At 34.9% G+C, this 20,525-nt stretch overlaps 3 protein-coding genes across 3 annotated transcripts; all 3 read right to left on the bottom strand.

Annotated features, from left to right (window-relative positions):
* Window positions 1-196: 196 nt before the first annotated feature.
* On the bottom strand, window positions 197-5,404 carry LOC111794604 (GTPase-activating protein gyp7-like). Its single transcript, XM_023676659.1, has 5 exons — window positions 4,798-5,404; window positions 3,444-3,579; window positions 3,276-3,325; window positions 2,120-2,173; window positions 197-1,969 (listed from the first exon to the last, which is right to left on the bottom strand). Exons 1-5 carry the CDS (start codon window positions 4,941-4,943, stop codon window positions 718-720), a joined length of 1,638 nt encoding a protein of 545 aa, XP_023532427.1. The 5' UTR covers window positions 4,944-5,404; the 3' UTR covers window positions 197-717.
* A 2,064-nt stretch (window positions 5,405-7,468) lies between these two features.
* On the bottom strand, window positions 7,469-10,206 carry LOC111795651 (probable 6-phosphogluconolactonase 4, chloroplastic). The gene is made up of 3 exons (XM_023678194.1): window positions 9,800-10,206; window positions 9,259-9,394; window positions 7,469-8,366 (listed from the first exon to the last, which is right to left on the bottom strand). Exons 1-3 carry the CDS (start codon window positions 10,168-10,170, stop codon window positions 7,896-7,898), a joined length of 978 nt encoding a protein of 325 aa, XP_023533962.1. The 5' UTR covers window positions 10,171-10,206; the 3' UTR covers window positions 7,469-7,895.
* A 1,210-nt stretch (window positions 10,207-11,416) lies between these two features.
* LOC111794708 (ubiquitin-60S ribosomal protein L40) lies at window positions 11,417-13,292 on the bottom strand. Its single transcript, XM_023676822.1, has 5 exons — window positions 13,153-13,292; window positions 12,963-13,049; window positions 12,226-12,328; window positions 11,721-11,787; window positions 11,417-11,639 (listed from the first exon to the last, which is right to left on the bottom strand). The coding sequence occupies exons 1-5, from the start codon at window positions 13,253-13,255 to the stop codon at window positions 11,613-11,615; spliced, it is 387 nt and encodes a 128-aa protein (XP_023532590.1). The 5' UTR covers window positions 13,256-13,292; the 3' UTR covers window positions 11,417-11,612.
* Window positions 13,293-20,525: the final 7,233 nt, after the last annotated feature.

Genomic DNA, 20,525 nt, shown 5'->3' with positions numbered 1-20,525 from the left:
CGACTCTCGAGAAAGAGTAGAAGAATGAGACTTATTATGGGACATACAATGCATTAGACATATAATCATTACCCTTCAACTCGTGATGGCATTACCATGAATTCCAATCCGATGGCTTTGGATTATCATGGCTGTACTTGATCAATATCCCTTCAGTGTGTGTGTCTGTGTGGATTAAACCAAGTAAAAGATGTCATTGAAGCCGTCCAATCCAAATGATACATTTATGAATGATGAATTGAAGAGACAAATAGGTCAGAAGTTCATATAACTTATACCACAAAGCAAAGCAACATGTCCACAACAGAGGAATGGCGACTCAATAAGAAGTTTTGATACGAAAACGGGTGTTTACAAGAATCATTTGATTCGGCTCAATTCTAAATATATGAATCATCCCACACAAAATTCACTGATTCATCATCTTCTCACCACCAACCCACCTTGTATAAATTTCAGACCCAAAAGCCAACATGGTTTCTTCATCGTTTGAATGAACCCCTGTTGCTATCATGTCATCATACCTTTCGAGGTTTTATAGCATGCTGCCCTGACCAAAACAGCAATTCTTCTAACTTCTGAGCTTTTCATTGTAAGCTGCACTCATCCGAGACAGCATAACGAAATGGCCTAAGTTCCACACTTTCAGGAGCTCAACAGCCACCCACAAGTTAGCAAAAACTAGAATGGAAAAGAAAATGGAAATAGACCCTTCACTTACTGGAAGGATGTCTCTATCTTGTCGTGTAAGGTTACCACCAAATTATGGGCACCGTCTAGAAGCTTCCACACGTCGAGGTGTCCAGCCATGCTATTACATTCCCTCAGAATTTCATCCATGCTATTATACTTCTCTATGATCAGTTTTCTTCTTTGCAGCACAGAAGCAGCGATGGCATAAAGCAATAAATCATCTGTTGGTGGAGCTCGTTGCCTTATCCTGCTCCATGCAGACTTCCCCATTCCAGCCCTTATGGCTGCTTGATCAGCCCATATCACTTCCCACAGACATAGCGTCTGTTCAAATGTTAATTCCCTTCTGAATAGCACCACGACCATCCGATAAACGAAAAAGCAATCCTCCGCTTGAAGTTTCTCCAGGTGCTTGTAAAGGTGCGGGTCCTTGCACTTAATAATCTTAGAGACTATACTTAATTGCCTTCTAATCCCAACCTCATCGAGCCTAAAGTTGTGACGAGCTTTGCGCATGAAACCAACAAAACACCAGAATGCTTCATGATCCTCTGGAATCACAGTAATAATAGGAGAGAGTAGGTCGCTCATGCCTTGACAATAACCAATTTCAGGGTCATAGAGAGCATATGCTTCAAGAATTGCTACTAGTCTTGCAGCATGGAAAATCATGCAAGGTTCTAGATGGTCATAATCAACTAAACCAACAGCCTCGGCACACCGCCGAGCTCTGCCATCTGAAACCATTGCTTGAGATGACAAATATGGTACCCATTCTGAGTTAGAACGAAGTGCATCAAGTCGAATAATCCGCTGCCATGTTGCAAAATCTTCACCACTATGGAGTTCTGATGATGAGATCTCGGCCCTAGATGGAGAAGAATTTTCCTTAGGCATCGGATCGGGAAAAGGTTCTTCCATTCCATCCGTGGAGGGAAAAGCTTGACTAACATCCAAGTCATCTGAGGATTCTGAGTCAGAGGAGTCCGAATTCAGTACCAAAGAACCATCGGCTGTCATCCGTCTTGAACTCCCCTCCCCTTCCAACAAAGAGTTGAAGGGTTCATTCAAAAAGTCAACATTGGAGCACCTTTCTTCACTAGAAAGGGACTCTCGAGCACTAACCACATCTTCAGAACTAGGAGAATCTACGTCTCGCACAAGAAAGCCATCTTCCCCAACATCAATCATGTCCCCAAATTCGTTCCATTTAGAGCTTTCATTCCTACGTTTTATTAACCGCCTGCATCGTTTACGGAGTTTTTCATATTCCTTCCTGCACCAAAAATATTAAAATTGTAAAATAAAATCCCACATAAATGGATGTCGATGAATAGAGAGAGATGCATCTTGCAACAGCCTAAGGTAATTCATAAAGAGTCCAGCGTAATACAGAACAAAAAATTTAAGAAGATATCGTAATTACCTTTTTTGAGTCTTTATAATATCCCTTTCCTCTTTAGAACTCTTGAGGTCATAGCTGTTAGAAGTTATAATGTCAGTCAAATAAAAACAATGCACTACCGAAAAGTAGAAAAGGAATTCACTATGGTATAGGATAAGACACCTCAAGAGTTATTAATTTACAACTCATCTTACAAAGACAAAAAATGCATTGTATAGACTTGTCATTCTACCATAACCTTATGAAACAAACAGAATAACGACACGTCAGTTTAAAATATTCATATATTTTAACAATGACTTCAAACAATATATTTGTCAAGGCAAGGCTCAAACTTTTATAGGTCAATGCCTTCTCTGAAGCATAAGAGGCTGGATTAAGCCCCTTATAGAAGAATCTAGCGCTTCCAATGAGAACACTTGAAGTGAGCTAACATGCTCTTACAGAAGAAGGTAACACTTCTGGTGAGAGCACACAGTTTTGATTCTTAAAGAACACTCGGTGCTTTTTACTTAAGGAAACAAATATTTCATTACAAGAGAACATCCTATACAAAAAGCCCATTTAAGAAAACTTAATGATGGTAGTGAGGTTTGGAATGGCCTTTTAGAATATTTACTTGCGTGATAATTGACAGACAATTTCGTTTTGGTACTTACATATAAGACTTGTTAAGACATTTTTATGATACGCAGATTTCTTTTCTTTTCTTTTCTTTTTATTCATTCTTTCATACTTCTGTCTCAGGCTACCTCAAGGCTCAAGCTTCGTCTCTTCGAGAAAAATAATCGTTGACCCTGGTTTTAGCCTTTTAAAACATTGACCTTGACTGATGGATCTCACTGGAATTGGGTTAGATAGTTGACCTTGTTCAATTTAGTCATCTAATTAAGACTCATTGACAATGAACAATGGAAATGGCTCAAGTTGTATAAGATACTTGACAGTGTAAGATGCATTCTATTACCCAGAAAGCAAACTGATAAAAAATTTAAAACAAGTCACTAATTAATAAGTTAACAACTTCGATAGTATTTTCGAGATACTGTCAGCAAAAATCAACAATTCTAGAACATGCGATATCGTGCACAAAGGAATAGAACAGCTCTTCTCCAAATATATTGGCCATTCATAATGGAAGTAGTAGACAGAAACCGAAAAGGTGAGTGATACTTACACTCCAAGAAGGAAAGGCCAAACCTCTGCCCGAATACTTGAATCAACACCCTAAAGCAAAAGTTGCATGAAGGTTTTAATTCAAGGACAAGAAAACCAGAATTGAGATAATGAAACTTTCACTAGATCTTAAAAGAGCAATAAACAACAGAACATAATTTTTACTTACTCCACTGCGAACTTTTTTTAGAAACTTAATTCCACTATCTCGGAGTTTCCCATCGGGATTAAACACAGTTTTCCATTGTCGAGGAGAAAGCGCATGTTTTCTTTTTCTGCGCGACCATGGTGATTTGAGACGAGTCCTGAAATTGAAAGAGATAGCAGTAAGAAGAAAATTCTAGGAGTCTTTTGTTTGGGACAAAATTCAACTTTCAGTTGTTATTAAACTACACAAGTGACAGATTTATGGCTTCATAACAAGAAGCAACATTCCAATGATGGAAAATTAAGCTATTACAAGTTGAAATTATCAGCAGTTAACAGGAAATAAGAAAAATTCATGGAGCAAGAACTACTGTAACAAATTAAAAGAAACTGAAACAAGTTTAGTTAACTTCAGGAGTCCCTTTCTCAATTCAATTACTCATTTCTGTGATCAAAGTAAGTGAATTCCATCCACCCAAGGCAGGAGAACGGAAGCCATCTAATAATATTTGCAAAGAACAGTTAGAACGAATCCATTTCATGCCAGGTTGAAGTTGAGACATTGCAATGAAAAGTTTAAATAAGAATGCATAATGGTGATTACAAATCTCCCAATTAGATGCATGACATCAAGATCACAATAACTTACTGACTCCTAAAGCAGGGTTTCCAACGCCCCAGCTAACCTCGTTTACGCGGTAAAGCCGATCCTGTGTCTAACATGTTTATATCCCTTACAGAGCCATTCCAATTTGAAGGTTTCAAAAGAAAAATTAAAACACTTGAATTCTTGTCAAAGCCGAATCAAAAGAGGAGCGGAAAAGAAGAAGAAGAAGAAGAAGAAGAAGAAAATACCCTTCAACTTCAAGAAGCAAAACGTTATCAACTTGNAAATACCCTTCGACTTCAAGAAGATAAACGTTATCAACTTGATTCATACAAAGGCAGTACAAACCTATTAAAGAAAACNAGAAGAAAATACCCTTCAACTTCAAGAAGCAAAACGTTATCAACTTGATTCATACAAAGGCAGTACAAACCTATTAAAGAAAACCACACAGATTTCTGCCTCATCAAGACCCTAAAAATAGTTTTGTAACAACAAGCTATTCTCACAACCGTCAAAATCAATGTTAAAGAACTATCCTCACAACCGTCAAAATTCAACAATCATCAAATAATAGCTAATGAAATTTGAAAATAGAACACAGAGCAAGGAACGATGATTGAGAGAATAAAGAGCATACGGATCTTCAACACACCTTGATCAGACTAAAATTGACCGCAAAAATCAGGAGATGACCAATTTAAGATCGAGATCTAAATCGGAACTAAAACACAAACCCCAATCAAGGGTAGCTAAATTAGTTACTCACCGATCAGAGGAAGAACTTGAAGATGGCGAGGAGGAGCTGACAACCACTAAAACAGAACGCAAGTGAACCCAAGACGAGGAAGGAGAAGAAGAATTGGAGTTGGGATTAGATGACGACGAAGTTTGAGTTCTCCGCAGAGCTTTCATTGAGTATCCTATACACCACTGAGTGGGATGAGGGTAACTTTACCTAATTCCTTTTTTGCCTAACTAGGGTTTTAATAAATACATCGATTCCTGGTATGAAAGATTGTCGTAGCTTTGATCAAGAACTAAATGAGTTAAATGGGGGCAGAAACACATCGAACTCCGGCAAGGGGGCGATAGCGATGAGATTTGCAGAAGGAGGCGCAGACATTTCCCGGAACCGAAATCCGGCGCCGGCATCGGAGGCGATGGTGGCGGAGCCAATGATGAATATGCAGTGGAGAGAGAAAGGGAGAGAGAGAGAGAGAGAAAGCCCTTATCCTTGACCAAGAGTCTCGCTCCTTAATCCCAACCAACAGAAACCCAACTGCCTTGATTCGTTTGCCTTTTACCACTTTCGTCTTCTTCACAACATTTCTCTCTCCCTCTCTCTCTCTCTCTCTCTCTCTCTCTGACTGTGTTTCTCTCTCTCTCTCTCCTGAGTGAGCTGCGAGGAAGAGAGAGAGAGAGAGAGGGAGAGAGAGTAGAAGACTCTGCGAAACTACTCTCCCAAATTTAATATTTTTAAATTAAATTATTAAATTATTAAATTTAGGAAATTTAAGTAAAAATTTATCGGGAATGGATGTGACTCGCAAAACGACGTAGTTTAGGAAGTAATAATTTGAAAACGAAGTTAAATTATTGCAAATATTAAAATGTGGGAGTTGATTGACTAGCATTATTTAATAAATTTATAAACGTCTATTTTAAATTCATTTTTTATATTTTTAATATTTAAAATTAATTTTCGTCCTTTTGTTTAATTTTAAAATTAGTTAAATATCTATAATTGAGTATTTGAAAATATATATATAGATGAAAAAAAAATTTAATACGGAAATAAAAAAATAATATTTTAACCTAAAAATAAATATTTAAATTCATTTGTTATTATTTTACTACTTTTAAAAAAAATACAAATTTAATCCATGAATGTGAAAAGGGGGTTTTATTATTATTATTATTATTATTAGAATACTTTTAATAATTATGCTTTTGGACTAATTTCCAATTACTATACCATAATGAAAGTAGATTATAGAAGTTTCTTCCAAATCAAGCTATAATTTTACTCTTAATTAAACAAAATAACAACAACAAAAAAATAATGAATGGGTAGGAAAATAAAATATTTCAATATAACATTTAAATTAAACTCAAATTACTTTTTTAAAAAAGTTAGGATTTAGTCACGGTACGGTGTAGCTCGATTTTGTTTTAATCTTCGTATAAGAAGAAAAAGCTGTTCATCAGCCACTACATCTGTGGGTCCCACCAAATCATTAAACCTGGCTGCTGTATATTTGAACAGTAATTCACCGGTCACTAGATCGATAAACAATCTTTCCAAAATTGTTTCTTTGATGAGTGGTTTACTAGCCACTGAATCCAGGGATCAGCTCGGTTGATCGGCATACAAATTCCATACAAATTCGGGAGCTAAAAAGAGTGACTCAATTTCAATTTCGTAAAAGTATAAGGACTAAATAATAAATAAAAATAAGTAAATAAAAAGAAATAAATTTTTATTTAAATATTAATAGTCAACAAAGTGGGGCTCTTGATTCTAAAAAGATGGAAAAGAAGGAATAGAAAAAGAGAAATGTGTTTCCTTTTTTGCAAAAAGTATATTCATAGAAGAAGGCTTATCTAACACATGATTCTTCCCTCTTCATTTAATCTATGTTAAATATACTACGAGTACGAGTATCACTCCTCTCGGTTGTCACGTCAACTTCCATAATTCCATTTTCTTTAGAGTTGAAAAGTCTATCTAAAGAGGAGCAAAACATTTTTTTATAGATGTGTAGAAACTGCTCCCTACTAGTCGCGTTTTAAAAATCCTAATAGAAAGCTCGTCGAAGAAGACAATATCTGCTAGCAATGAAGTTGAGTTGTTACACTGATCAACCCAATTTAAATATATTAGTGACTCGATAATCCCAAGCCAACCAAACATATATTTTATGGTTTCGTTGAAAAAACTTACAACCTGAACAAATGGGTTGAGTCTAAAAGATAACCTAAACAGTTAGATCGGGTCTAAAAATGTATGGATCGGACCAAACCCATGAACGAGAACGATTCTCGTTTGATATCTATCACTATCTTGTTGGCTTCACAAGAGAGAGAAAGGAGAAAAAGAAACATAAAGAGAGAGGAAATAAGAAATGGGTCCAAAGCAAAAGTAAGAAAAACAGAAGCATAAATATTGAAGAAGGGAATTTTGGTAGGACATGGTCCCTTTTGTAGGGCCATAGAAATGGTAGCTTTTGCAAAAGATGGGCCAAAAGGGATTTTGGAGAATAATTTAGACCAAAGTTAGGCCTATATTCCAGTGAGATAGCGACAATACACTTCGGAAGTGTCTTGTAAATCAAGGCCACTTCCTAATGCAAAAGAATCTCTACCTGCCCGCCCTCTGTCTTCTTCAATTATTATGTCAAACCAAAACCATGAAACTGTTCCTTCCAACAACAAGCTTACACTGTTCATAGCTCCCTGATGCTCCTACATTCATAAGAAATCGTTACGTAATTCAGTTGAGGACGTTAACTCAATAACGTCGTACAAAAACCATGGACGACATAGGAACGATGAACAAATGCCAAGCAGAAGTCATTGCTAATAGCACAGAAACCAATCCATTTTCATACATCGTTAAAGACCGAGCTCGTTTAGTATGTTCTCTAAGCCTATTCCATTTGGTTCCCTCTTTTCGAAGAAATCTCTTGAAAACTCGGAAATGGGATGGAACAGTCCCAACAAACTTACCCCCGTGTTCAGATGATGCCGTGCTTCAAGCTCGAACCTACATTTATTTATGTGAACATAAAGACTCTTATTCAAATCCAACGAATAGCGTAAGCCTAACACTCCTCGCCCCTCAATGGACGCATATCTCTTACACTACAGCTTGGAAGCAGCATCTTTGTCCAAGAACCAGGTCAAAACCCCTTCAGGAGCAACCTTCTGAACAGGTAGTGTTTCAGCATTCTGAGAGCTTCCTCCTCCTAATGCAGTATACACAGCATCAGCTTTGCTAGCACCGGGCGCCACAAGTGCGATGTGTGCTGAGGAGTTGATGACTGGAAAGGTGAAAGTGATTCTCTCCGGGGGCGGTTTTGGGGAATCCTTGATGAAGGTAACCCATTTCTGATTCTCACTCAGAAGGGGATGACCTGGGAATAAAGAAGCCACATGCCCATCTGGACCCATACCGAGAAGCATAAGGTCGAATTTTGGGAACCCGCTTGCTGCTGAGACATCAACAACTTTGGTACTCACCAAATGCTTCAGGCAGGTTTCATAATCGTCAGCTGCACCCTCAGCCGATAGTGCATCGTTAATAGCATAAACGTGACCAGGTGGAATAGGCACCTATATAACAACACAATTACCAAACAAAATATTAGCACAAGTGAGTACTCAATTACCTGGTGCTAAAGATCCCCTAAAACAATATATGCCCAGCTGAATATCTCAGACCTCAAAAGCAGTCATCTTTATCATAATTGATTGTCCTCTAGATTATTTTAAAATAACCATCACGTGTAAGGCCAACTTATGCACACCTCGACTAATCCAAAACGAAAATCGCTAATAATATTTGACTTTGAACTTGTTAGTTGTGAGATATTCAATGTCTTGAAAAGGTAGTCCTCATGATTAAACCCCATGATCAGGAAGACAATGAATTCCAACATCTCTATTAGACGATTGAAACGACCATCATAATGGCTGATTAGGAAAGTAATCTTATACGGAGTAATATTAGCATTAGACTGTCAAACAGTGATATGGAACGATATAAAAATGACCTGTTAATCGGCACGATGCAGCTCAAAATAACTTGGATAATCTAAGAAAAGCTTAAGAGTTCAACAAAAAATAAAGACATTATTTGAACGTTCTTCCTAGCAGAAACTAATTAGATTAGCAATCTGTAATCAAGTGTTTTGCAGAGTAATCATCTTATATCTATGTGCTCCACTCCAATTCTATACACAATCTCCCATTCCAAATTCTCATAAATAGCCAGTTTGAAATGATTTTCCAAGTGCTTAAAAATGGCTTTTAAGTACTTGGAAAGTCATTCCAATCAGACTCATAGTTTCACAATTATATGCCTTTATCTGCAGCTTAGCTTTCCGTTTTAACTAGGAAAAAAATGTTTTTAAGAACAGAAATTGTATGAGAAGGCATAATTGAGCACTAAGAACATATACTAAAATGCAAACCACGATTTTGAAGATCTAAAAGTCAGTATAACCTGAGAGAGAAATCCATCAAAAGCAAGTTTGTAGTTGCTGTCAACGTGATCCTTGGGTACAACTCTCTCATCAGCCCAAAACACGTGCCATTTCGACCAGTCTATTGAATCAATATATGGTGGCTCCACCAGTTTCCTGAAATTTGAGCGAAAAGGAGGCCCATATAATCTCATAAGCAATGAAAGTTCTGCCAATGATTTCACATTGCATCTCAAAAGAATATTCTAAAAGATCAAAGGGTTGCATTGACTATCAAAGCATAATCACGGAATCCCTGGTTTTTGCATACAAGCATGTATTCAAAAGCAGAAGCACCTCAAGAAGCCACATGCTTGATCCTCATACTAAACAAGGATTCCACTAGTAAAAGAACATGCCCTGTTTAACCTAACCCAGTTCTTTTCGATGAAACCAAAGACGGTTATGAAATTGAAGAACATACGCGAAATTGCCAATTTCACAAATCTAGTAAGATCATCAAAAAATAACACAACAAAACAAAAACCAAATGGAAATACAAGTCAGGTAACCTAATTTAACCTGAGACATTTGATGAGAGATCCACCGGAGAGAACAACAGTGAAAGCACCCCTCTTCTTAGCAAAGTGATCCGACAAATCGGCGGTGTATTTGGCAAGAGAAACAGCCAAATCTTCCCCTGAATCAAACACCTTCTTCTCCGATGCCATATCGGTGGCGGAGGCTCCAAGAGACCTTGAACCGAGCTGCCGCTTGGTGGGATGTAAGCGAGAAACCCAAGAGAAAGTCAGAGAGGAGCTGAGGGAGAAAGCAGGGAGTGAGTTTGATGGAACCGACAGAGAGCGAAGCGGAAAGGAAAGCTTAGGAGAAGTTCGCAGAGTTGGAGAAAGCGTAGGAAGCGTGGAAGAAAGTGAGAGGGAGGCGGAAGCCATAATAAACTGAGAGAATTAATGGAGGAGTGGACTTCGAACATTCTTAATGCTTCAAAATGGATTTCCTTTTTTCTTTTTTTTTCTTTTGTATTTTTCATTTCCCGAAATTTAATTTTCGCCTTCTNATATATTTTAATATTGTTTGAATAAATTTAAGATTTGGGATGAAAATAATTGGAATAAATGTTTGATAAGAAATGAATGTGACCAATTATTACAAACCCAAAATCTTGAATCATAAATATTTTGCATATAAATTTTGAAAGATTATACTTAATTATATTTTAATTGTAATACAACCTAGGTCTCCTTGGGCTTTCCCTTCCACTCCCTTACTTACGGTGTCCTCCTTGGACTTTCCCTTACGAGCTTTCCACTCCCTTATAAGAGTGTTTTGTTCTCTTCCCTCTCCTCCCCAACCAATGTGGGAGGTCGGGTGTTTTGTTCTCCGTTTTGTTCTCTTCCCTCTCCTCCCCAACCAATGTGGGAGGTCGGGTGTTTTGTTCTCCTCCCCTCTCCTCCCCAATCAATGTGGGAGGTCACAATCCACCCCCTTTAGGGCCAGCGTGCACTCATTCCTTTCTCCAATTCGATGTGGGACCCCCACCAACTGACGAGGTCACAATTCACTCCCTTCGGGGCCGGCGTGCACTCATTCCTTTCTCCAATTCGATGTGGGACCCCCACCAAATCCACCCATTTGGGGTCAACGTCCTTATTGTGCACACCACCTCGTGTCTGGCTCTGATACCATTTGTAACGACCCAGGTCCACCGCTAGCAGATATTGTCCTCTTTGAGCTTTCCGTTACAGACTTCCCCTCAAGGCTTTAAAACACGTATGCTAGGAGAAGATTTCCACTCTCTTATAAATGGTGTTTTGTTCTCCTACCCAACCAATGTGCCCAACCAATGTGGGACATCACATTAATACCTATTTCTTTTTTAAATATAAAAAATTTGGCTTCTCGAACATCTATGGCCAACACAAAATTTTAATAACTATAATTTGAGTTATAAAAATTTGACTTATAAATTTGAAAATATAAAATCATAAAACAACCAAATTATATTTTCAACAACTTCTGCTTTGTACTCTCTCAACTAAGTTGTTTCGAGTCAAGGTTGTTTTTGAGCTCATCATTTCATTCCCATTCCCACATATACGTTGAAATTTGTTCAAAACTTGGTATATCAAAATGAACATGTAGTAGATTGGGAATTGAAGTGAGAAAAATCAACATGCATATCATCAATAAAAATATAGATTCAAAGAGAGAAATCACATCATCACTCATAATCAATGTAAACCATCCAAACTTGAGTCAAACTACAAAAGTTGTATCAATACTAATGAGAACATAATCTAAGGCTCTACAAGAAGAAGACAGCAAGTGAATGAAGCAGGTACCATAACATTTTCTTCTTGGGATCATCAGCATTCTACTTGATTTTCTTCTTTGGCCTCAGCTGCAATTCAATAAGTTTGAATTCAATCAAACAGTGATCGCAAATAATGAAACCAATCGATGGGTTTGATAATATCCTTACCTGATTGCTGTGTCCGCATTTCTTTTTCCGGCAGTTGACAGCACGAGGATGCAGGCGTGCATAGCATCTGTGACCCAAGTAAAGGGGGAAAACTTTAGAAACATTCTAGGTTCTGGAAGTGTTCATTGAAATTGCTAGGTCCAGTTTTGTACAAAGTGAAAACCAAATCAATTTCCACCATTTCTTATATGTTATGACGCAACCAAACTAATAGAAACTGATCTCGCACCGAAAAACAAGTTGGTTTTCAATTTTAAGGTTCACTTGTTTTCTAATTGTGTGTGGTGATTAAGTCAAGTGACTTGGTTGATTTTTCGGGTCTACTAAAAGCCAAACTAAACACAACCAAAAATAACTCTTTTAATGATTCAAATCAAATGAACAAACCAGTTGATTGGGAATCTATGGATCAATTTACTCAGTCAGACAGTGGGTTGTTTCAGTTCATATACCAGTCCTGAATCTAGAGTGAAAAAAAAAATGCCCAAAACAAAAAATGTCTTACTTGCGGCAGATCATCTTGTCCTGGTTATATTTCCTGGCCAGTGCCATCAAAGATGGTTCAATGATACCGCCACGAAGCCTTAAAACCAGATGAAGTGTTGATTCTGAACATACAATCAGAAAATCGTATATTTAAGTTAATAACGGAAAAGCAAATGAAACTAGTTCATGCACTGAATAGGATTAGGGATTCGTAGGTAAAAGTGCAATGATGATTGTCAATTCCAATCCCACTGGACACTACTTTTAGATATCCTAGAAAGTAGCCATTGAAGCAATCAAACACCAACAGAAATTTCTAAGCAATCGCTCAAATAAAAGAAAACCACAAATCAAATGCACCTAAAAGAATACCGCACATTCATTCATTCAAACCGCTGCTTGTAGTTCTAAGTTGAATAAAAGAACGTTGAAACAAGAAACAAGCACCAACTCACCGATTTCAATGTTTCACGGTTCCATTAAATCTAAGACGCCCCACCCAAAGAAAAGGAGCACTGTATTTATCCAAGGTCAATCGCTAATAAAAACAATCAGTACACAGGGTCTGGTTCCCGTTTCACAATTTTGCAGACTTCACTTATAAAAAATTCGTGGTTACGGTTCGTACACCGATAACATCCACAAGTTAAGAGAATCAAAAACGAATAACGCCACCGGACAAATCTACAACAATAATTTCAGCCAAATTCTCCTCGACTAATTCGTATTCTACAAAAAAATAAAACTAAATGCTACCTTTCTGGATGTTGTAGTCGGCGAGAGTGCGGCCATCCTCGAGCTGCTTTCCAGCAAAGATCAGTCGTTGCTGGTCTGGGGGAATACCTGGAGAGTTTACAGCATAAATCGAAAAAAACAACAATATGAATGTCAGATTCGTCGCTTGACTAGAGAATGAAAAATCCGAATGCAAAAAAGAAGAACATACCCTCCTTGTCCTGGATCTTCGCCTTGACATTGTCAATAGTGTCGCTGGACTCTACTTCCAGCGTAATGGTCTTCCCCGTTAGGGTTTTGACGAAGATCTGCATTTTTCTTGGCTCCTTTTTTTCCTCCGCGTTTCAAAGAAGTGAGGGTTTTTCTTTTTTCGATTGATATATATATAACCTAGCTTTTTAAGAGTGTCAAATTACCATTTTAGCCCTTGAAATTAAAATTTATCTAAAAACTTTTAAAATTACAAATCCAATTTTTATCCTTTTAAAAAAAATTTAAATTATAGAATTCCTTCTTACCCAAAATGTAATTTTTGTTAATAAATTAAATAATTTTTTATTTTTCAAATTTGTCGGGACCTATTAAAAATAAAATACGGTGAGACGCTTTTCATCTATATTACTAATATCTTTTAGAAATACCCGTAGATCCAAATTTTAAACAAAACGTGAACATTGAAAACTAATCGATATCTTAAAATAAGATTTTTTTTTCAGTAGATCGTGAAAAATATATAAAATATAATTGAAAATTGATGTTTATGGGTTAAATTTGATCGAGTTGAGATGTTTTTAAATTTTTAATGCTGCAATTTAATTTTAATATATATTTTAAAATATTAAATTAATTTCACGATCTAATTAGGTAATATCAAGGCACACTCAAATCATGGGAGCAGAGGGCCTGCACGACACGTGCTCCCTCAAGGATCAACCTCGGTCCTTTGCCTGTGTCCACCACTTGAAATTGGGCATTAACCCGACCCTATTTCGTCTCGTGCTTGACCTTTTCTTACCGGCTTTATTTGTAATTTGGGTTTATCGTTATAGTCTAATTTCACCTCTTCAACGTATCAATCGTTTTGAGCTATAAAAGTAAACTTGATATTGACCTATAATATGACCTCATAATATAATAATTAATTTTTTAAAAACTAGATAATAAATAAATAAATAAAATGCAATTTCTCCTATTTTTTAAAGGTTCAATATCAATCCCAAAGTCAATAATACTCTTTGAAAAATTCTAAGCTAAAAAATAAATAATTATATTTTCCAATTATAATATTTAAAACAGCGGCTCTTTAATTTATTGAAAAGCTATTTTTAAAAAAATTGAATATTTTTAATTTGTGTTGGAGGAGACGGTTTACGAAAATAATATAATTATCGGGATGCAATTTAGTATTAAAAAATAATAAAATTTGTTAAAATACCTTAAATATATATTTGGCAATAATAAAATATTTAAAACTATAATCACTCTAAAATAAAAACTATTTTTCCAATTTTATACTTCAAATCTTATGCCGAACAAAAATTATACTTTAAAAGAATCGAATTAATTAAATTCGGTCAATTAAATAATTCACGTTTATTTTTTTTTTATTTATAGATAAATATGTTTATTTTTAGTTGGATTTTTTTCAATTTCCTAACTCGGGCAGATCACGTCTGCCCATCACTCGAAATAATCTCAACCGTCGATTCAAAATTTTTTTCAATAAATTTTTGTTTAATATATATATATATATTCAATATATAAAAACAACCCATTTTCCATTTTATAAGAAAAGAAGGGAAAAAACACCGACAATTTTTAATTTAATATATTTATTTTGAGATTATTAAAATAATTAAATATTTTAGGATCTTTGTATCTATAGTTTAAATCGTAAAGAATCCATTTATTGTTTTAACTAAATTAAACAGTTGGCTAAGTTATATATATATATATATATATATATATATTTTTTTTTTAAAGGTGACAAATACCTTTAATTTTTTTAATAAAAAAAACTTTAAAAATAATCTTATGAGTACACGTTTGAAAAATACTAATGAAATTTTAAGCGTAACATTAAAAAGGGACATAATGAACGAGGTGTCGATAGACAAATTTTCGTTCATATATTAACAGTAAAAAAAATTAAATTTTTTTGTATATATATATATATATATATATAAATATAAAAGGTTAAAGCGCATACTTTTAAATTTTTATCAATATTTTTAAAATATAATAGTAATAAGAGTATTTTTAATTTTTTAAAATTGGTAAGGGTTAAAAAAATATTTACTATTTTCATAAAAATAATATTTTTTTAAAATTAAGAATATTGTTGAAATTTTTAAAGTTTATGAATATTTTTCGAGTTTTATTAATTTATTATAATATTTATGGTTGTGAATATAAATTTTTACATCATTTTTAATATTTAATTTTTTAAAAAATAAATAATAGAGAGATGAACACTCAAATTGTAAAATATAATATTATTAAAATCTAAAATACCCAAAAAGGAAAAATGTAAATATTAAATGGTTGACCTTCTAGAAGCCAACGAATATCGGCGAAGTCCGTTGGAAAAATAGGGTTTTCGTGGAAAATGTGTTTATCCACGTTGTTTATAAATAATAATACGTCATAATTCAAATTAAATAACAATAATAGTTATTATCTGACGTGGCAAATACTTAAAAGGGTACAAAAGTTAGGATAACAGTTGAACATTTCAAATTTGTCTTTTGACTTTTAAAATCCGTTACTTTTATCTTAATGCGTTGATTTTTATTGAGAGAATGAAAGTGGATGAGCTTGTTGTAGTTATTTTAAGGTTAAATGTGAACGTTTAAAATGACGTGGTGGCTCGGTATTCCTCTTGAGTTGTTGACTTTGCTTCTCTCGATTTTTCGATTTGTTCGTGTAGTGTGTTTTGTCTTATTCGTTACAGTAGATTTTGTTTTTTCGTGTCTTCACCTCAGACCATGTGAATACATCTAACATATTATTCCTCAATGAAAGTATACAGATAACTAATACCTACTAATAAAAAAAATATAAATTAATTAAATCATAAGAATAAAATAAAATATATTACAAATCAAATAAAAATATTAACTGATTACTCATATTTAAGATATATTTTATAATTAATATATTTTCCAAATATTAACGAATAATATATTAATTAATTTAAATTAGCAATCCGTTGCACTAAATTTGGATAGAAAAAAAAAGTTTATTCACGTTTTTATTTGTTTATTTATTTTAAAAAAAAAAAAAAAAAAAAAAAAAAAAAAAAGGAAACTAGTTGGATTGGCGTAGACGAAGGAAGAAGGCAGGGCAACCGTCAACCGACCCTTTTTGGAGTGGAAGCTAAGCAAACGACGGCCTGGCTTCTTCACACGGACTTGGAATTCAAATTCAATTCCCTTAATTTAATTTTTCATCACTATAAATACAGCGCCTTCGTCTTCCCCTAATCTCTCGTCCCTCTCGATTTTCTGTTGATCGTATGTTGAGCAGCCGAAGAATCAAATGAGCAATATCCCATCTTCCTTCACGGATTCCTCCTTCAACCTCTTTACTCTCGCCATTTCTTCCTCCGATCCTTGGCCATTTTCTCTCTGACGCCCTCAGTTTCTTCCTCCGATCGTCTGTTCTGTTTTGCTTTGATCTGTTCTGTTCTTCCGATGAAGCATCAGCATCTTCCGCCGCTGAATTTTCATCTTCATTTGCCTCACTTCCATCACCGGAGCAAGCCGGACACTCCCAAGGGCTGTTTGGCTGTTCTTGTTGGCCAAGAACAAGAGAGGTTCGTGATTCCTGTCATTTATGTCAATCATCCGCTGTTCGTGCAGCTCTTGAAGGACGCTGAAGATGAATATGGCTTCGATCAGAAAGGTCCGATCTCAATTCCTTGCCCTGTTGATGATTTCCGTACACTTCAGGGCATTATTCATCATGATAGCTTCATTCATCATCTTCACATCTCTTGTTTTAGGCCCTCTGCTCACTGATTCATGATGTTCTTGAAAACCTTACTTTAGATTGGGGTTTAGTTCTGTTTCTTTGTTTGTTTGATCATTCATACTGTTGATTTCTGGGATTTCCTCTGTTAATTCCTTCAAATATTGTCCTAGATTGTGGTGTTTTTGTCATTTGTTTCTTCTTGTGAAGATTTGCGTCTCTGTTGAAGCTCAAACAACATGATCAGAGCTGTCTGAAATGGATTCTGAGTAATTTTTTTATTATTCTAGCGATGGCAGCTACAACTTCGCTGCACGCGTCTTCTTCATATGTAAACTAATCCAGCTTGAATAATGAAAAGTCAAATTCTATTATTAAAATAAGAAAAATGGATTGTGCTTCTTCCATCATTGACTTCTTCCAATTACGCCTTCCACAGCCCACATGGATGAGATCAACTCAACCCCTTTTCATATTTATAATTCTCCACTTCTTTATTCATATATTTTCTTCCCAATCGTAATTGAGGAAAAGTCGAATGGCTCAATCTTAATTGTTGTGTATTTTTTAAGTCGAAGTTCAAAATATAATGTAATTGATGTGTATTTTTTAAGTCGAAGTTCAAAATTTCATACCTCGTGTTTCATGTGCTAACACTTACGCGTATGTAAAGATAGTGATGTATGTATAATTTATCTTCCACATAGTATTGCAAAAGAAAGAACGGTAGAGAATTATTGAGAGGAGTAGTTCCACANTTTATCTTAATGCGTTGATTTTTATTGAGAGAATGAAAGTGGATGAGCTTGTTGTAGTTATTTTAAGGTTAAATGTGAACGTTTAAAATGACGTGGTGGCTCGGTATTCCTCTTGAGTTGTTGACTTTGCTTCTCTCGATTTTTCGATTTGTTCGTGTAGTGTGTTTTGTCTTATTCGTTACAGTAGATTTTGTTTTTTCGTGTCTTCACCTCAGACCATGTGAATACATCTAACATATTATTCCTCAATGAAAGTATACAGATAACTAATACCTACTAATAAAAAAAATATAAATTAATTAAATCATAAGAATAAAATAAAATATATTACAAATCAAATAAAAATATTAACTGATTACTCATATTTAAGATATATTTTATAATTAATATATTTTCCAAATATTAACGAATAATATATTAATTAATTTAAATTAGCAATCCGTTGCACTAAATTTGGATAGAAAAAAAAAGTTTATTCACGTTTTTATTTGTTTATTTATTTATTTTGAATAAAACTTTTAAAATAGTTAAAAATTGTTTTTAAATCTAGAGAATAAATAATATTAATAAATTATAAAAATAAAATAAATATAGTGTATTTTTTAAAATTAAATAATAAATTTATTAAAATTCATCAAATTATAATTTAATTTCTACTATATTTTATAAAATTATATAAATTATTTATAAGTTTTATAAAAAATAAAATTATAATTTTATTTTAAATTATACAGACGAAATTTATAATTTATTGATATATTTTGGATTAAAAAAAAAAAAAAAAAAAAAAAAAAAAAAAAAAAAAAAAAAAAAAAAAAAAAANAAAAAAAAAAAAAAAAAAAAAAAAAGGAAACTAGTTGGATTGGCGTAGACGAAGGAAGAAGGCAGGGCAACCGTCAACCGACCCTTTTTGGAGTGGAAGCTAAGCAAACGACGGCCTGGCTTCTTCACACGGACTTGGAATTCAAATTCAATTCCCTTAATTTAATTTTTCATCACTATAAATACAGCGCCTTCGTCTTCCCCTAATCTCTCGTCCCTCTCGATTTTCTGTTGATCGTATGTTGAGCAGCCGAAGAATCAAATGAGCAATATCCCATCTTCCTTCACGGATTCCTCCTTCAACCTCTTTACTCTCGCCATTTCTTCCTCCGATCCTTGGCCATTTTCTCTCTGACGCCCTCAGTTTCTTCCTCCGATCGTCTGTTCTGTTTTGCTTTGATCTGTTCTGTTCTTCCGATGAAGCATCAGCATCTTCCGCCGCTGAATTTTCATCTTCATTTGCCTCACTTCCATCACCGGAGCAAGCCGGACACTCCCAAGGGCTGTTTGGCTGTTCTTGTTGGCCAAGAACAAGAGAGGTTCGTGATTCCTGTCATTTATGTCAATCATCCGCTGTTCGTGCAGCTCTTGAAGGACGCTGAAGATGAATATGGCTTCGATCAGAAAGGTCCGATCTCAATTCCTTGCCCTGTTGATGATTTCCGTACACTTCAGGGCATTATTCATCATGATAGCTTCATTCATCATCTTCACATCTCTTGTTTTAGGCCCTCTGCTCACTGATTCATGATGTTCTTGAAAACCTTACTTTAGATTGGGGTTTAGTTCTGTTTCTTTGTTTGTTTGATCATTCATACTGTTGATTTCTGGGATTTCCTCTGTTAATTCCTTCAAATATTGTCCTAGATTGTGGTGTTTTTGTCATTTGTTTCTTCTTGTGAAGATTTGCGTCTCTGTTGAAGCTCAAACAACATGATCAGAGCTGTCTGAAATGGATTCTGAGTAATTTTTTTATTATTCTAGCGATGGCAGCTACAACTTCGCTGCACGCGTCTTCTTCATATGTAAACTAATCCAGCTTGAATAATGAAAAGTCAAATTCTATTATTAAAATAAGAAAAATGGATTGTGCTTCTTCCATCATTGACTTCTTCCAATTACGCCTTCCACAGCCCACATGGATGAGATCAACTCAACCCCTTTTCATATTTATAATTCTCCACTTCTTTATTCATATATTTTCTTCCCAATCGTAATTGAGGAAAAGTCGAATGGCTCAATCTTAATTGTTGTGTATTTTTTAAGTCGAAGTTCAAAATATAATGTAATTGATGTGTATTTTTTAAGTCGAAGTTCAAAATTTCATACCTCGTGTTTCATGTGCTAACACTTACGCGTATGTAAAGATAGTGATGTATGTATAATTTATCTTCCACATAGTATTGCAAAAGAAAGAACGGTAGAGAATTATTGAGAGGAGTAGTTCCACATTGGAGAAGATCGTGGGTAAGTAAGGAACACTTTCCCTTGGCTCGAGGTTTTTTGGAGAAAAAAAACATAGCTATGAGAGCTTATGCTATGTGGACAACATCGTATCATTGTGGTGGGTCATGGTTTATAATATGGTATCGTGGGTTTATAAGTAAGGAACACTTTCCCTTGGCTCGAGGTTTTTTGGAGAAAAAAAAAAACATAGCCATGAGAGCTTATGCTATGTGGACAACATCGTATCATTGTGGTGGGTCATGGTTTATAATATGGTATCAGAGCCATATCCTTAACTTAGCTATGTCAATAGAATTTTCAACGTCTCAAATGTGTAGTTCAAGGTGACTCAAATGTCGAACAAATGATGTATTTTGTTCGAAAGTTCTAGAAAAGAAGTCGAATCTCAATTAAGGTGAGGCCATTTGAGAACTCCAAAGAAGGAAATCTCAGGGGAAGCTTTATCGTTTACTTTATTTGAGGAGAAGATTGTTAAGGATTACCACTTGACTAATTAAGAGAAAGATCACGAGTTTATAAGTAAGGAACACTATCTCTATGAGGCTTTTCGGAGAACCCAAAAGCA

Source organism: Cucurbita pepo, chromosome LG05 (genome assembly GCF_002806865.2).
Source record: "Cucurbita pepo subsp. pepo cultivar mu-cu-16 chromosome LG05, ASM280686v2, whole genome shotgun sequence".
NCBI lineage: Eukaryota > Viridiplantae > Streptophyta > Magnoliopsida > Cucurbitales > Cucurbitaceae > Cucurbita > Cucurbita pepo.
This window is presented reverse-complemented; position numbering and strand designations above follow the sequence as displayed.

Excerpts from the sequence above, each read along its gene's own strand:
- LOC111794708 (XM_023676822.1), bottom strand. The coding sequence starts at position 13,255 with ATGCAGATCTTCGTCAAAACCCTAACGGGGAAGACCATTACGCTGGAA. Across the intron at positions 11,788-12,225 it reads GACAAGATGATCTGCCGCAA|ATGCTATGCACGCCTGCATC; the intron begins GTAAGACATTTT and ends CTTGGGTCACAG. Across the intron at positions 11,640-11,720 it reads AATGCGGACACAGCAATCAG|CTGAGGCCAAAGAAGAAAAT; the intron begins GTAAGGATATTA and ends ATTGAATTGCAG.
- LOC111794604 (XM_023676659.1), bottom strand. The coding sequence starts at position 4,943 with ATGAAAGCTCTGCGGAGAACTCAAACTTCGTCGTCATCTAATCCCAAC. Across the intron at positions 3,580-4,797 it reads TCAAGTTCTTCCTCTGATCG|GACTCGTCTCAAATCACCAT; the intron begins GTGAGTAACTAA and ends TTTCAATTTCAG. Across the intron at positions 2,174-3,275 it reads TGGCCTTTCCTTCTTGGAGT|CTATGACCTCAAGAGTTCTA; the intron begins GTAAGTATCACT and ends AACTTCTAACAG.
- LOC111795651 (XM_023678194.1), bottom strand. The coding sequence starts at position 10,170 with ATGGCTTCCGCCTCCCTCTCACTTTCTTCCACGCTTCCTACGCTTTCT. Across the intron at positions 9,395-9,799 it reads TCTCTCATCAAATGTCTCAG|GAAACTGGTGGAGCCACCAT; the intron begins GTTAAATTAGGT and ends CTCAAATTTCAG. Across the intron at positions 8,367-9,258 it reads TTGATGGATTTCTCTCTCAG|GTGCCTATTCCACCTGGTCA; the intron begins GTTATACTGACT and ends GTTGTTATATAG.